General features: G+C 41.7%; 1 protein-coding gene and 2 non-coding genes across 3 annotated transcripts in view; 1 reads left to right on the forward strand and 2 right to left on the reverse strand.

Moving 5' to 3' along the window:
• LOC121386496 overlaps nucleotides 1–15,881 on the forward strand; it is a 21,266-nt gene extending 5,385 nt beyond the window's left edge. The window contains exons 5-11 of the mRNA XM_041517413.1: nucleotides 7,218–7,396; nucleotides 8,832–9,003; nucleotides 9,611–9,717; nucleotides 11,078–11,236; nucleotides 11,586–11,813; nucleotides 12,358–12,600; nucleotides 13,699–15,881. Of these exons, the coding sequence (XP_041373347.1) occupies nucleotides 7,218–7,396; nucleotides 8,832–9,003; nucleotides 9,611–9,717; nucleotides 11,078–11,236; nucleotides 11,586–11,813; nucleotides 12,358–12,600; nucleotides 13,699–15,446 (2,836 nt within the window). The 3' untranslated portion in view covers nucleotides 15,447–15,881. The remainder of the gene's footprint in view (nucleotides 1–7,217; nucleotides 7,397–8,831; nucleotides 9,004–9,610; nucleotides 9,718–11,077; nucleotides 11,237–11,585; nucleotides 11,814–12,357; nucleotides 12,601–13,698) is intronic.
• Trnaw-cca lies at nucleotides 183–254 on the reverse strand. The gene has a single exon. It is a non-coding gene; the product is annotated as a tRNA-Trp (tRNA).
• Trnaw-cca lies at nucleotides 634–705 on the reverse strand. Its single transcript has one exon. It is a non-coding gene; the product is annotated as a tRNA-Trp (tRNA).
• Nucleotides 15,882–17,464: the final 1,583 nt, after the last annotated feature.

Below are 17,464 nucleotides of genomic sequence, written 5' to 3' on the forward strand. Positions count from 1 at the left end.
TATTCCACTAATGAATTGACTTTCAACTAATATTTAATTTCACGTTAATGTTGACAGTACAACAAACAAATAAATTGAGTGGTAAAAGTTTTTAAGATGAACAGAGTGAAACATATAACTATAACAACAATATGTAAACAATAATAAAAACAAAAACCTATTAAAATTTGCAAAACATTTCATGACCCCGACGTGATTCGAACACGCAACCTTCTGATCTGGAGTCAGACGCGCTACCGTTGCGCCACGGAGTCACATATCCGATTGTGTTTAAATAGTAACGTAGATCCTCTCGCAAGGCATGATTAGGTTTATCTTTATCGATCGCGTAGTGTACGAGATCTTGTCAGGTTAAATGTTTGTCAGTTCGACGTGTCTGCTAATGTTCTTATTGAACTTGTTAACATTCGGTATTCTTGTTTTCAAATAATTTATTTCATAAACGTGGTTGTTTGCTAGAACTTGGAAGAGGCTGCAATCCGTTTTTCCCAAGAACAAAGAAGTGTGTAGTGGGGACAGTTTTAATATTGTTGTTTTTCTTAATCCGGAACTAACATCGGCAATCTTATATATTTGTGAATTAATAAAAAATAAAAATTCAAAAGAAGTTTAATTACAAAATAAAACATATAATGACCCTGACGTGATTCGAACACGCAGCCTTCTGATCTGGAGTCAGACGCGCTACCGTTGCGCCACAGAGTCACATAAGAACATTATTGAAAATAATGGTTTAGTCCAAGAGTACTTTTCATTGTTGAGCGGGGTGGAGAGGGTTGGTAGGGATGGGATGGGGAGTGGTGGGGTGGGGTTGAGGATGGGGGGGGGGGGGGGGGGGGGGGGCAATTAGTTGAAACATGAAAGATTTGCTATTGAACGATCGGATTAGCCCGAGTACTCTGACTCAATGACTGTAAGAGAGCTAGACGGACATTTGGACATAAATTAAATACGCTCTCACCGTATTTATGTCCAAATGTCCGTCTAGCTCTCTTACGGTCAGAGTACTCGGGCTACGATCGGAAGTAAACTTTCACTTTGAACCCCATTCGTCTTTTCCATCTCATTACAAATATCGAAGGTATAAAAATGAATCCGGGTCGAACTCTACGTTTTTTCGCCCCTAGTCCTATTCACCCAGGGTTGGTTCGCCCTAAATCTCATTCGTACCGAGTCGTTTCGCCCCCAGAAATAAATATATTTTATTATAGTTTTGAAGTATTTTCTTCTTCTGTTTATTCATTACCAAATATTAGGTAATTTTCTGTCTTTGGATATTAATGCTTTATCAGCTGTTTACTTTCTGTCAGCTGAAGCTAGGCGAAATCAACATACCGTACACGGCATTTTAAGGCCCTGCTACACGATAATGATGACGATATGAGTGACTTGTACGAGTTACTTGGATTGCAACGCCAACAAGCAAATCGTAACGTGTGACATGTCATACGATTGAATTGGCCCGAGTCACTCGTACGAGTCGAAGTTTAGAACCTCAACTGGGTATGTAGTATATTTAATAAGAAACCACAGCACATCAGTAGTATGCAGTGTGACTGTTCATAAATTAATTATTAATGTGAATACATTGTCTGCATATTATCTAAGGCCTGTACGTATTTCATGTAAATGGCTTGAGTAAATGATATTGGAAATAAACAAAATTATAAAAAAATTTTTATCTGTAGATATAAACACGCAATGTGTGACATCTAAAAATCAATGGATATAGGACAAATCAATGAATAAATGTACTTTATTAACAAAATAAAAATTAGGGGCGAAACGATCGCGCTTTGTTTTTTATCGGATGGTATAACCAAGGTGAAGCCAGTCGTATGTCTTTAAATTGTTACCACACGTATGATATCCACACTAACGAGTGTCTAAGAAAATCACAAGGACGTAGCGTGATCTGGACCTGCGGGGTGGGTGGGGGTGGGGGGGGTGGGTCGAATATTAACCTAGCAAACCCTGTTGTCAACATTTTACATGAACACCTATTACATACGAATAGCCTAATATAATACTGCACTGCAGCCAGTGACGGATCCAGAAAATCCATTTATGGGGGGGGGGGAGTGACATGAGATGGAATGTCAAGGGAACTTTCGGGAGGTTTGGAGGGGGATCGTAAACAAATGAAAATTAATATACATGTATAATAAAATTATAACTATCGCAAAATTTGGGGGGGGGGGGGCGGGCCCCTGGGCCCCCTTGATCCGCCTCTGGTAACAACCCGTCACCCCTCAAACCCCCCATTCCCCCCCCCCCAAGCCTAGTAATTTTTATGTTAGCCGCCACACTAAAAGAGGGTGGTGGACATTTGTAGATCCTCCCTAGCCACCAGGGGGCGCTGCTGACTTGGGTCCATATATAAAAATGTTTGTACTAGGTCACTATGTATATGTACCAAATTTGTATGTTAGCCGCCCCACTGAAAGGGGTGGGAACATTTCTAGATCCTCCCTGGCCACCAGGGGGCGCTGATGACTTAGGTCCACATTTGAAATGTTTATAATGGGTCAAGGTATATACGTGCCAAGTTTCATGCTTTTAACACAAAGTGTCATTTTTTAATGGGTTATGGTATATAATTAACCAAATTTCATACTTTTAAGCAAGTGCATATTTTCGTTTTGTTTACAATAAATTATAGCGCTTTTTCAAGTAGCATAATAATCATATTAGTGGAGACTCAATCTTCTCAGTTATTTTGTTCCAATTAAAACAAGAGTACACCATAACTAGACGGAAAGAAAGAAAGAAGTGTTTTATTTAACGACGCACTCAACACATTTTATTTACGGTTATATGACGTCAGACATATGGTTAAGGACCACACAGATTTTGAGAGGAAACCCGCTGTCGCCACTACATGGGCTACTCTTCCGATTGGCAGCAAGATATCTTTTATTTGCGCTTCCCACAGGCAGGATAGCACAAACCATGGCCTTTGTTGAACCAGTTATGGATCATTGGTCGGTGCAAGTAGTTTACACCTACCCATTGAGCCTTGCGAAGCACTCACTCAGGGTTTGGAGTCGGTATCTGGATTAAAAATCCCATGCCTCGACTGGGATCCGAACCCAGTACCTACCAGCCTGTAGACCGATGGCCTGCCACGACGCCACCGAGGCCGGTTAACTAGACGGATTCATTGGGATATTGTTGGCTCTTCTAAACAGGGCATTTATAAAGTAGCCGGATTAGTGTGTGTGTGTGTGTGTGTGGGGGGGGGGGGGGGTCTGGCATTAGGTACGAATAGTGTACAAGGAAAGAGCAGGCGCGGATCCAGGAGAGGGTATCAATTTCCCACCCCTCGTTTCGAATTCCTTTAGTCAATCAATAAACATCCCTCCCTATTCGTTCTCATGTATAGTTTTGCCCCCACCCCACAAACCCCACAACCAAACAAACCAACAACAAGAAGAAAAAAACATCATGGATCCGATTCGGCAAAAGGTGTTCGCAAATAGCGTACACCAGGTGCGTATCTAGAGGTTTGTGGAGGGGGCGCGCTTAGCACGGTAAGAGGTGTTTGAACAGGCTTTTATTTTATTTTTCTTCGACGTCGGCTGTACATATGCCAGTGTGTTGCAAAATAATGGCAGTTGCGTTGGATACGTTTCTTAAACAACTTGTAATATAAATGCTATCCAACTCATGTTGTATTGTCTAAGTCTCCAACGAACAATTTGGGCGATACAATAGCGCGCTTGGTATCCCAAATAACTGTAATTTTATATTTATGACTAATCCATATTTAGAGATAAAAAAAAAAAAAAAAAATGTTTTATTTAACGACGCACTCAACACATTTTATTTACGGTTATATGGCGTCAGGCATATGGTTAAGGACCACACAGATTTTGAGAGGAAACCCGCTGTCGCCACTACATGGGCTACTCTTCCGATTAGCAGCAAGGGATCTTTTATTTGCGCTTCCCACAGGCAGGATAGCACAAACCATGGCCTTTGTTGAACCAGTTATGGATCACTGGTCGGTGCAAGTGGTTTACACCTACCCATTGAGCCTTGCGGAGCACTCACTCAGGGTTTGGAGTCGGTATCTGGATTAAAAATCCCATGCCTCGACTGGGATCCGAACCCTGTACCTACCAGCCTGTAATTTAGAGATAAAGGTCTCATTGTACAAAAAGGGGATGGGCGACATTTATAGATCTTCCTTGGTCACCAGGGGGCGCTGCTGACTTATGTCCACATGAAATGTTTGTATGGGTCAATGTATATACGTACCAAGTTCCATAATGTTAACCAAAGTGTTTTGTGTTAGTCGCCCAACTAAAAGGGTGTGGGAACATTTATAGATCCTCTCTGGCCACCAGGGGGCGCTGCTGACTTGGGGTCCACATCTAAACATGTTTATAATTTGGCACGGTATATATGTGCCAAGTTTCATGCGTTTAACCCAAAGTGTCATTTTGTTTTTGTTAGACACACCCTACTAAAAGATTGTGAGGGATATTTGTAGATCGTCCCTGGCTACCAGGGGGCGCTGTCGGCTCGAATCCATACCTGAAAATGCTTTTAATGGGTTATGGTATATAATTAACTAAATTTCATGCTTTTAAGGAAGTACATATTTGTTTTGTGTTTACCAGCACACTACAATTAATTATGGCACTTTTTCGAATATTATAATAATCATATTAGTGGAGACTCAATCTTCTCAGACATATTGTTCTAATTAAAACAAGAGTACACCATAACTGGACGGATCCAATCGCATATCCTCGCCTTTTCTATGGGGTATTTATAAAGTAGCCTATGGAGGCTGCACCCCAGGGTGGGTGGGTGGGGGTTGGGTCTGGCATTAGGTATGAATACTGTACAAGGTGTACCAAATACAGGTGCGGAAGCAGGAGGGGGTCTCGATCTACCGCCCGTCGTTTCGAATGTTCTTGTTTTCTCAATCGCTAAAATATTTCATCCCTATTTGTTCTTATACAGGCCCTATAAATAGTTTTGTCCCACTTAGCCCTAGCCCCCCCCCCCCCAACCAACCCCTCCTCCAAACCAAACAAAAACAAAACAAAAACAACAGGAACAAACAACAGAAAACATCATGGATCCGTGTCTGCAGGTGTTCGCAGAAAGTGTACACAGGCGCGGATATGTACCAAATTTCATACTGTTCTTAATGTTAGCCGCTGCACTAACTTGTAGATTCTCCCTGGCCACCAGGGGGCGTTGTTGACTTTGATTCATATCTAAAAATGTTTGTAACGGGTCAGGGTATATATGTGCCGAGTTTCATGCTTAACCAAAAGTGTTAAAAAGAAGTTAGTCACCACACTAAAAGGGGATGGGGTACATTTGAAAATCATCCATGGGCCCGTATTTTCGAAGCCATCTTAGCTACGATATGTCGTAAATTCGTCGTAAGTGACTGCAGTAATTATCGTAGCGTATTTTCGAAATATCGAAACATGTAAATGTTTATAATTTGAAATATATATTTTACGTGGACATCAATTTAGATCTACGTGGTGGTGGTGGTGGTGGTGGTGGTGGTGGTGGGGGGGGTTCGTGCAACTGGGACCCCCCCCCCCCCCCAAAAAAAAAAACCAAAAAAAAAAACCGCCCTTGAGGTAGCTCCTTTTACAGCTTGTTTAGTGCTGCAGGCTGATTTACATCAGTAGTACCGGCCTCGGTGGTGTCGTGGTTAAGCCATCGGACATAAGACTGGTAGGCACAGAGTTCGCACCCCGGCACGGACTCTCACCCAGAGCGAGTTTTAATGACTCAATGGGTAGGTATGACCACTACACCTTTTTTTATCTCTCACTAACCACTAATAACTAACCCACTGTCCTGGACAGACAACCCAGATAGTTGAGGTGTGTGCCCAGGACAGCGTGCTTAAACCTCAAATGGATATAAGCACGAAAATAAATGAAATTAATGCATATACCAGGAGTGGATTGATTGGTCCTATTGAAAAAGTCACCAGGGTCGATATTTTCAGAACTAACTTAGCGCTACGTTATCGCAAAACCGTTGGGGGCTTTGACGTGTGTCGTAGTGGTGTCATAACCTACGATCATTTTACGATGTCGTAGTGATGTTATAGCCTACGACGCTTTTACGCTATCGTAGCGCTGATAGACAGCTTCGAAAATATGGGCTCTTGGCCCAATTTCACAAAACATAAGCCTAGTTTTGCACGTAAACGTAAATTTACGACTAAACCACAATTCGTATTACTACTAATAGTAAAACAAAAATATAATTTGAAATATACATATTTCAATTTCTTTTGTCCTTAAAATGATGTAATGTTCTGTGTGAAATAGATGCCACACACATGTAAACGTATGGCCGGTATAACTGGTAGTCGCAGACGTAAACTTACAATATTTTGTGAAATGGACCCCAGGGCCCTATTTCACAAAACATCGTAAGTTACGTCTGCTACTAGCAGTTACACCGGCCGTGCGTTTACACGTGTTTGGCATCAATTTCACGCAGAAACTTACATCATTACGGAAGCTGGAGTATTTTAAAGACAAAAGAAAATGAAATATGGGCTCTTCTAACTATATTTGTTGAACTATAATAGTAATAAGAATCGTAGATTTACGTTTACGTTCAAAACGTAACTTACGATGTTTATGAAATAGGCTCCTGGTCTTTACATCTGTAAAGCTACCTATGTAATGTTAGGCTCAAACTACCAACTGCGGGCTAACTTTCTGCTTTCTCGATTTCTACCACTGTCCAGTTGCTAGTCTGAGCGCTCTTACAACTCGATTATCGCCATATGACCCATTAAGTAATCTTAGCGCAACCGTAGAGTTTTACAACTTTCTGCTGACAGTTGGTAGTCTGGGACTAGCATTATATTTGATTTGATTGGACTCATCCACGTTCCCCTGCGCGTGCTGTAACCTCACCATGGTGCAGGGGTGTAACATTCTCTTTGAGAATGGCCAATGCAGCACAAATCCCCGTTTTTTTTCGAGATATAATTGAAATTTTGAGTAAAAGTCAGTATCTATCTGTGATATTTGTATTTTTGCATAGTTCTTTACACTGTTTTTATTTAAATCTTGAATTTTTATATTGATGTTGATCATCACTTTATTTGTTTGCATTACTATAGTTTGACACCCAATAGCCGATGTATTTTTCGTGCTGGGGTGTCTTTAAATATTCATTCATTCATTCATTCGTTCATATTTCGTCAGGTTGTTGTTCTTTACGGCGCAGATAAAAACATACATCACCAAGACAACCAATACGTCAGAGATGACGTCACAGTCGACCACCACAGGCGCGGTGTATGCCGCCTATATGGACGGAACCAACGCCAGCCCGATAGCGTGGGGCCTTGCCAAACCTACAGGCATCACCGTCAGCGATGAATGTGAGTTATCTCCCCTGTTACTATTGAATAAGACGATCACGTATGAATTACCGGCCTCGGTGGTGTCATGGTTAAGCCATCGGGCATAAGGCCCCGGCTGGTAGGTACATGGTTCTCGGCCCGGTACCGGATCCCACGCAGAGCGAGTTTTAACGACTCAGTGGGTAGGTGTAAGACCACTACACCCTCTTCTCTCTCACCAACCACTAACAACTAACCCACTGTCCTGGACAGGCAGCCCAGATAGCTGGGATGTGTGCCCAGGACAGCGTGCTTGAACGTTAATTGGATATAAGCACGAAAATAAATTGAAGAAAGATTTTTTTTTAGCATTGGTCTGCTTCTTGTTCCAGTCAGTGCACCACGACTCGTATATCAAAGGAGGGTATGTGCTATCCTGTCTGTGAGATGGTGTATATAAAAGATCCCTTGCTACTAATGGAAACATGTAGCAGGTTTCTTTTCTAAGATATATGTCAGAATAAACAAAATTTGACATCTAATAGCCGATGATTAATAATCAGTGAGATCTAGTGGTGTCGTTAAACAAAACAAACTTTAACTATTTTTTTTAAAGAAAACATTTTGTTTTGTTTTACAATATCCAGAAATGCATTGTTTTTAGATACTTATATTGTAAGAAAGAAATCATAGTGTTTTTAGATACTTATATTGTAAGAAAGAAATCATATTGTAAGTAAATAATTGTAAATTGTAATAATTAGTCCGAGTACTCTGCCGTTATTTTCGTGCTTATATCCAATTAAGGTTCAAGCACGCTGTCCTGGGCACGCACACCCCGACTGTCTTGGCTGTCTGTCCAGGACGCCACCGAGTCCGGTTATGGTATTTAACGTCAATCATCCAGAAGAACGACAGAGTACTCGGGCTAGTTATTTACCGTAAACTCAGGCTATAACTATTACCTGTAACCGTGGGCCGAGACCGGCCTCGGTGGCGTCGTGGTTAGGCTATCGGTCTACAGGCTGGTAGGTACTGGGTTCGGATCCCAGTCGAGGCATGGTATTTTTAATCCAGATATCGACTCCAAACCCTGAGTGAGTGCTCCGCAAGGCTCAATGGGTAGGTATAAACCACTTGCACCGACCAGTGATCCATAACTGGTTCAACAAAGGCCATGGTTTGTGCTATCCTGCCTGTGGGATTCGCAAATAAAAGATCCCTTGCTGCTAATCGGAAGAGTAGCCCATGTAGTGGCGACAGCGGGTTTCCTTTCAAAATCTGTGTGGTATTTAACCATATGTCTGACGCAATATAACCGTAAATAAAATGTGTTGAGTGCGTCGTTAAATAAAACATTTCTTTCTTTCTTTCCGTGGGCCGAATTTACGAAGTCTGTTTTTTTTTAAATGCATGTGTTTAATGTATGCAGTTACACGCGTGTAAGACATGGACATGTGTGTTTAACGTCCAGGTGTGTACTGGGCGGACGGCGGGGTCAACACGATAGAGCGGGTCACTGTGGGAGACTGGAACTACACGCTGCTGCTACAGCTGCCGCTCACGGAGGACAACGAGCCCGTCGACGTCGCCGTGGCGCGTGACCACGTGTACTGGACGGAGCGAGGCGCGAGAGTCGTAAAGCGGTAACCAGTCTATTTTCCAATAATTTTGGACTTCTTACGGACCATAATATCTGAATGGTTACCACTGGTGGGTGTGGTGTGGTGTTGTGGTGGTAGTGGTGTGTTTTTTTTGTGTGTGTATATATGTGTATTTTGTGTATGTGTATATGTGTGTGTGTGTGGGGGGGGGGGGGGTGTGACGGAGTGCTCCCTACACTTATTGGTTTGGTTCCTGACAGTTGTATAGGTTTTTGTTTTTGTTTTGTTACGAATTCCAAGATCGTTTTTGATATATTACATAAATGGTTTATTGATATGAATGTAATATGCATGTTATACTATTAACGAACATGTTCCACTATCTCACGCAAAGTCTCTCTCCCCCCCCCCCCCCCAACACACAAACCATGTTCACTATCTGATACAAAGTCCCCCTCCCCCACACAGACAATGTTCCACTATCCCTCGCAAAGCCCCCCCCCACACATACCATGTTCCACTATCTCACGCAAAGTCCCCCCCCCCCCCCCAATATCTTATCTGTTCCACCACCTACGGTTAGATAGTGTTACAATAAAGACGGAAATATGGTTTGTTGTAACTCTGCGTTTCTGTGTTTTGAGGAAAGAATGTCATTAAAGCAAGATGGCGCTGCTACAGAGGATTATGGGTATCCTCGATTTTTCAAGCTGCTTGGACTTGACGTCATGAATGAGCGACACAGCGTAAACGCCGGTAAATTAAATTTAGTTTTGTAGTTTTACAGTCAACGAATCCATAGCTGGTTCCCGACACCACGACTGGTATATCAAAGGTTGTAGTACGCACTGTCCTGTCTGTGTTGTAGTTTTACAGTCACCGAATCCATAGCTGGTTCCCGACACCACGACTGGTATATTAAATTGAGTTTTGTAGATTTACAGTCACCGAATCCATAGCTGGTACCCGACACCACGACTGGTATATTAAATTTAGTTTTGTAGTTTTACAGTCACCGAATCCATAGCTGGTTCCCGACACCACGACTGGTATATTAAATTTAGTTTTGTAGTTTTACAGTCACCGAATCCATAGCTGGTTCCCGACACCACGACTGGTATATCAAAGGTTGTAGTACGCACTGTCCTGTTTGTGGGAAAATGCATTAACATATTTCTTGCTCCTACGGCCACAATAAAACAAATGTTATATAAAGAATAATACATTCGTGTCCGTTAGATACCATTTACCAAACAACGAGTGGTTAGATAAATGGTATCTAACGGACACGAATGTATTATTCTATTTCTTACATATCCTCAAAAACCAGCTTTTAAGCAAATTTTAACATCTTTTTCGACTAAATGTTATTTACAGCAGTTGTACTTGTAGCTGACTTACGCGTCACAGACATATGGATGTCGGGTTAACTATACGACACAGTGTAATCCAGTGTAATTTCCATCGCGCTGGTTTTATATTGGACCTATGGCATTGGTGAACTGGTCATCACTTAGGAGCAGCCAGTCGTATATAACCGAAAATAACGCATGATGTTCTCACCAACGGGTGTGTAAGAAAGTTTCGTCATTTGTTTTTTCAAAATGAGGACAGAGTGGGTGGGTATTTTTTATTTTCAGAACATCGGAAATACCGTACATCAAGCATCCTGTATTTTATTTAAAAAATTAAAAAATTAAACACTGCACGTGGTGAAAATCTAAAGTCCGTTCCACAGGGAACGCCATCTTTTCATACTATGGAATTTACTACAAGGTATTTATTTCTAAGCCGATTGTTTTCTAAATGGCACACAAACATATAGTATATTTGTGTTTTTGTCAAATACTTTTACTTTTCTTTTTACGTCAAAGCAAACTAAAATTGTTTACAAAAAATATTTTTATAGTTTATGAAAAAATGTAGTTGAATTACCGTGAAGACTATAGCATATGTTAGGGTTGGTGGCATCTCAAAGAGGAAGCCCTAATTTGAGAAGCATTAAGCGCATGGATAATAGGCCACATTTAGAAAACAATTATTTATTATTTTAGTTTTTTTGTTTTTTTTACTTGTAAACTAATTTTTAAATTTATAATTCGTTTTTATCTTCAAGGTAACAGTTCATGTTCGGGAGACGACTCTGGTTGCTACCACATGTGCCTGCCAACGCCAGATGGCGCTGTGTGCACATGTCCTGCGGAGTACTCATTTGGTCCCCACTGTTACACAAGCACGAGGAAGTCGACCCATCGCAGGAAGTTCATGACGGCAAGTAGGTTCGCGTGTCAGCGTGCTTGTCATTCTTATCACAAACACGTGCTTGTCAATGACTTATTCTCATCACAAACATGCTTGTAAATGAAAATGTTTAATGTTTGACATCAAATAGTCGATGGGAAGGGGGAGGGTGATGGTAATGATAATATTATTAATTCAGAATTATTGAGGGTGGGTGGGTGTATCTAGAGCCCCCTCCCAGCCCCCTGCTCCGCCGTGCCTGTGTATACGGCTCTGACAGGATGTTTTCTGAAATGTAGATTAAAGAATAGTAAAAATATTATATTTATTATCATAGTTATTTATTATATTTATTTACTCAGACATTGAATTTTAAACGACAGATTTTTGCATCATCCCTGACGTTCAGAATGGAACCGCCGTTGACGTCAAATCTGGCAGTTTCGTCTCCCCTGGGTTTCGCGTGCGCATTGTGTGTGACGTGGGCTTTAGAGTGACGTCACAGTGGAACTGGGTTCCCCACCAGAAGGGCGTGTCAATGGCGCGGACCCTCGGAGAGCTCGAGTGCATGGAAGGAGGACACTGGAACATGGAAGTATACTGTCAGTGGGGTAAGGTTTTAGTTTTTGAGCATTCCAGGATTATAACCAGATGTATAGGCGTACGCAGAGGCGGATCTAGTGGGGGGGGGGGGGGGGGGGGGGGTAGGGGGCCCGGGCACCTCCTAAATTTTGTGAGTTAAAATTTTATTATATATAATATATTAATTAATTTTTTTTTACGATCCCTCTCCAAACCCTCCCCCAAAGTTCCCTTGGCATTCCGCCTCATGTCATTGGGCCCCCTAAATGGATTTTCTGGATCCGCCACTGGTACGGACACTCCCACTCCGCCCGTTATCGACCCCAATCGGGCTGCCTGTACTCCCTTGCACCAGCCAGTGCGGGCAGACCCGCCTTCTCCCTCCACCATAGTCAAGGACTGAAGATTTGGTTTGTTTTTGGGTTGTTGTTTTTTTTTTTGGGGGGGGGGGGGCGCTAGGTGAGGTTGAACAAATCCCTTTAGTCCCCTTCCTTGTATGTGCCCTTGTTTTATGTGAGCCTGCTATTTTTTTCATTTTTAAAAATGTATTTATTTCTGTACTTTTTTCTTCAGATATGAACTACATTATCAACGGTACTTGGTCGCACGGGTTCGTTATTCTTCGTGAATCTTCGCAGTTTCTCGTTCATCCCGAGATTAAGCTACTCGACGTCATATGTATAGGTGGCGGCGGTGGCGGATTTGATCACAGACTCGTACAGTTCAAGGTCGCGGACAAAGCTGGCGATGGCGGCAACACGACGTTTGGTGGCTACGTCCGATCTGGTGGGGGACGAGGAGGAACGTTAAAACAAGGTAAACACACGGTTGTGATCCAAGCTGATAAAAAGCACCCGTAATAGCCTCTATTAGAAACAAACTTATCTACCCTTGATTTGCATAGCGCTAAGCGGCCCCAATCAGCCCCTAAATGACTTCCGGCGCCTTCACGCTCCAGTCGCTTGCAGCAAAGGCCCTTTGTTACTACTGAATTGTGGAGTAGTTATCGACTTGTTCTTTAATTTTTTTGACGTTAATAAAGTTTTCTATTACTATTATTGTTTGTCATCTCCTTCTTTTACAGAAAAGAAAATGTACAATATGTTTTGTGCTCAACAGAAATACTTACGAACACATCTTAGGGAGACCAAAACAAAAGGGACTCATTGTTGACTGACGGCATCTTAATAAAGTTTTGATATTTGCAATTAATATGCACGTTTTTGTGTATATATCACGGTGTATGAACGGATGTATACATTAATTTGACTAAATGGCTAGCTGCGAATTTCTGTATCACTAGCTGCATTACTAACTACAACTTATTCAGTAGGCTAGTTAATAATGAAACTAACGATACAGAAATTCACTTCCTCGCCGAATGATGTCTGTCACAGAAAACACTTAAGGCGTCTTACTTACTTATTTATGCCTATTTACTGGCTGGGAGCATAGCCCATCGACTAAGGAACGCCATCTCTCTCCTGGTGTAACCCATCTCCTTTGTTTCTCTTTCAGTGTCTCTTTGCCAGGTGATCCGTGGCCTGCCTCGTCGTCTCTTCCCTGGGGGTTCACTTAAGGCGTGACGGACTTGAAATCCTCGCCTTCCGCCAACCCCCACGATTACGTCATAGTCCCCGTGTTTGTCCGATTTTTGCACGTGCTAAACTGAAAAATGCAGGTTAGCGACATAGGACTTTCTATAGGTGGTGCTGCTTGCTGTGCTTACTCTCTTGATGGAGTAGAATGTTCTGGTGGCGTTGGTAATAGTTCATGTCTCATTTAATGAAAGGAAATGTTTTATTTAACGACGCACTCAACACATTTTATTTACGGTCATATGGCGTCGGAATCTCATTTAATGAATTCACTGTATCTTATGATAATACTCTGACTTGTTTCTATCTTTTATAGGTGGTGCTGGTGGTTTTGGTTACACTCTCTATGGTGGAGATGGCGGTGACAGCAATCGTTGCCATGGAGGCGGCGCCGCAGGACAAACGAGAGACCATGGATTCTGTATCCTGGCATCCACCACGTGTTTATTCTGCGGAGCTGGAGCAGCGCCACAGAACTGTTCAACCTGTTCTAGAGTCAAGGATGAACCACGACCCAACGCAGACGACAGGTTTAACCATGAAGAGCATAAGACAGATGAATGGACAAAAGAAAAGATAGAAAGACAGGAGGCAGGGCTTGTTGATCATACATCTGAATTAGCTAATTATCCTGGGATGCCAAAAAATCCACGGCCAGTAGCAGATGATGGCGACTTTTCTGAAGAAGAGAGGACAAAGAACCAGAGGTACAGACAGAAAGACAGAAATGATACAACATATTCTGAATTAATAGATTATCCCAGGACTAAGAACAACTTGCAGACAGCAGCTGAACAAAACACCAATCCTGAAAAGAATAATACAGATAGACAGACAGACAAACTGACAGACGAACAAGATGTGGAATCTGTTGATCATATGTCTAAATTATCAAAGCTGGCATACTCGTATACGTATCAAGAAAAACAACTTCGAAGGTATCCTAAAAAGAGATCACTTTCTAAGAAAACGAAGAAGAAAAGGACCAATGGAGCAGATTCCTTAAAGAAACCTAAACAACGGAAGAAGTCAGACCGGGTAGTTAAACCAAAAGACATTCGCGGGGTGAACACTGGGGTATATAAGAAATATGGATGGAGATACTATAACGCAGATGCTGAGAGAAAGTCTGGGATAGATGTTCAACGTAATCAGAAATTAGTGGGTTCTCAGAGAAAGTCTTCTGTAGATGTCCCAGGAAATCACAAAGTGGATTCCAAGAGAAAATCTGCAGGAGATACCCAAAGGAATCAGAAACTAGATTCCCAGAGAAAGTCTACAGTAGATGCCCAAGAAAATCAGAAAAAAGTGGGTTCCCAGATAAAGTTTGCAGCAGATACCCAAAGGAATCAGAAAGTAGAGGGTTCCCGAAGAAAGTCTGCAACAGTTGCCCAAAGGAATCAGAAAGAAGTAGGTTCCAAGAGAAAGTCTGCAGTAGGTGCCGAAGGAAATCGCAAAGTAGTTGATGTCGACAGAAATCGCAAAATAATAGGTGCCAAGAGGAAATCTGGAGTAGATGCTCAAGGAAATGACAAAATAGTGGGTTCCCACAGAGAGTCTGCAATGGATGCCAAGAAAAATCACAAAATGGGTGTGCAGAGAAATCACAAAGTAGTAGGCGTCCAGAGAGATTACGGAGGAAGTTCCAAGAAAAAATATGAAGTAGGCTCTCGAAAGTCTTATAAAGTAGGTACCCTGAAACAGCACATAACAGCTGATGCATTAAATAAAGAGAATGTGAGACCTGTTTCGTCTGGACTCAGAGGAGGATGTTCCGGACCATGGGCAATGAGGAGTGACGGTCTAAAAGCTGGAAACTACGGGGGCGGAGCAACAGGGAGAAACGGTGGGTGGGGAGGAGGTGGCGGCGGCTTTTCCAGATTACACGTCGACGTCGGCCCAGGGGAAATAATTCAGGTTGAGGTTGGGAAGGGTGGCCTCCCTTCTGTTGGATCGGCCGGGAATGGAATCGTGGTTGTCTCATGGGGATGGTCCATCGAGACATTTCTCGGAGGAGATGAATCTTGGGAAGATTACATACATAGCTGTATTGAGTACGTCTGAGCAACTTTAAATGAATATTAAACATTATATATATATATAGCTGTATTGAGTACGTCTGAGCAACTTTAAATGGATATTAAACATTATATATATAGCTGTACTGAGTACGTCTGAGCAACTTTAAATGAATACTAAACATACATATAGCTGTATTGAGTACGTCTGAGCAACTTTAAATGAATATTAAACATTATATACATAGTTGTACTGAGTACGTCTGAGCAACTTTAAATGAATATTAAACATTATATACATAGCTGTACTGAGTACACCTGAGCAACTTTAAATGAATATTAAACATATATATATAGCTGTATTGAGTACGTCTGAGCAAATTTAAATGAATATTAAACATATATATATATAGCTGTATTGAGTACGTCTGAGCAAATTTAAATGAATATTAAACATATATATATAGCTGTATTGTGTACGTCTGAGCAAATTTAAATGAATATTAAACATTATATATCTATTTTATTTCATGGGACACTAGACTTTACAAATAGATCATAACATTTAGGACATGCAATATTAGGCCCGTAGGAACGTATCTGGAGTGGGGAGGGGCCATTGTCTCTAATGGAGGGTTCACAGCCTCGGGGTGGGTGGCACAAGCCGTATTTTGGTCTTTATTGCTATAACGTTTGACAAAAAGAACACGTACATTTCGTCCTCAAGTGGAGGGTACAGACCCCCACCCCCTCCTAGGTTTGTACGCGTCTCCATATTTCTTTTGTTTATAAATCAAGTTATTTTATTATATTTACATATCATGACTGTATTGCTATATATATATATATATATATATATATATATATATGTATGTGTGTGTGTGTGTGTGTGTGTGTGTGTGTGTGTGTGTGTGTGTGTGTGCGTGCGTGCGTGTGTGTGTGTGTGTGGATTACAGGAATGGTACAATCATTTCAACTTATTTCCGTGCTTATATCTAATTAAGGTTTAAGCACGCTGTGCTGGGCACACACCTCAGCTATCCAGGACAGTGGGTTAGTTGTTAGTTGGTTAGTAGTTAGTGAGAGAGAAGAGGGTGTAGTGGCCTTACACCTACACATTGAGCCCTTAAGAACTCGCTTTGGGTTGGAGCCGGTACCGGGCTGTGAACCCTGTACCTACCAGCCTGTAGTCCCATGGCTTAACCACTGTGCCACCGAGGCTGGTAGTAATGTTGTCATACGCGTACAGGCTTCCATTTTTTTTCGCGGTGGGGGGGGGGGGGGGGGGGGGTGTGCAGACTGGTATTGGTCCGAATTAAACAAAAATGCCCGAATCTGGATAACAACATTTATTCATATTAGTATTACTACCAAACGGCTTTTGCATATATTATATACATACAAAAGGATTTGGCACAAGTTATCCAACGGCTATATAGGGTTGCAAACGAATCACTACGCATTTCAAAATGGATTACAATTAATTTTGAGGGTAGCATGATGCACATTTTGCCCGATTATCTCTATCATTTTTGTCCGAATTTGATGTTTTGTTCCAGCACTAGGGGCTTATGCGTATTGTGCGCATATCTTATTGGACATAAACAATTTCTATTAATTATATTTTATTGTATATAATATATACATACAAAAGCATTGGGTTAACCATTATTCGATTGCTACACTCGCTAATATACGAGGTTTGTTTTGTTTAACGACACCACTACAGCAAATTGATTTTATATCATCATCGGCTATTGGATGTCAAACATTTGGTTTGATTAAAAACATATTTATTTTATATATACACACACACAAAAGAATTGGGCACAAGTTATCCAACTTACAAGGCCCTCTCCACACATTTGGTAATTTAAACATGTTATCTAACCCGCTACATTTTTCCTTTAGCAGCAAGGTATCTTTTATATACATCATCCCACAGACAGGATAGCACATACCACGCCCTTTGATATACCAGTCGTGGTGCGCTGGCCGGAAAGAGTAATAGCCCAATGGCCGCATTGACGGGATCGATCCCAAACCGACCGCTCATCAGGCCAG

Source organism: Gigantopelta aegis, chromosome 12 (assembly GCF_016097555.1).
Source record: "Gigantopelta aegis isolate Gae_Host chromosome 12, Gae_host_genome, whole genome shotgun sequence".
Lineage (NCBI taxonomy): Eukaryota > Metazoa > Mollusca > Gastropoda > Neomphalida > Peltospiridae > Gigantopelta > Gigantopelta aegis.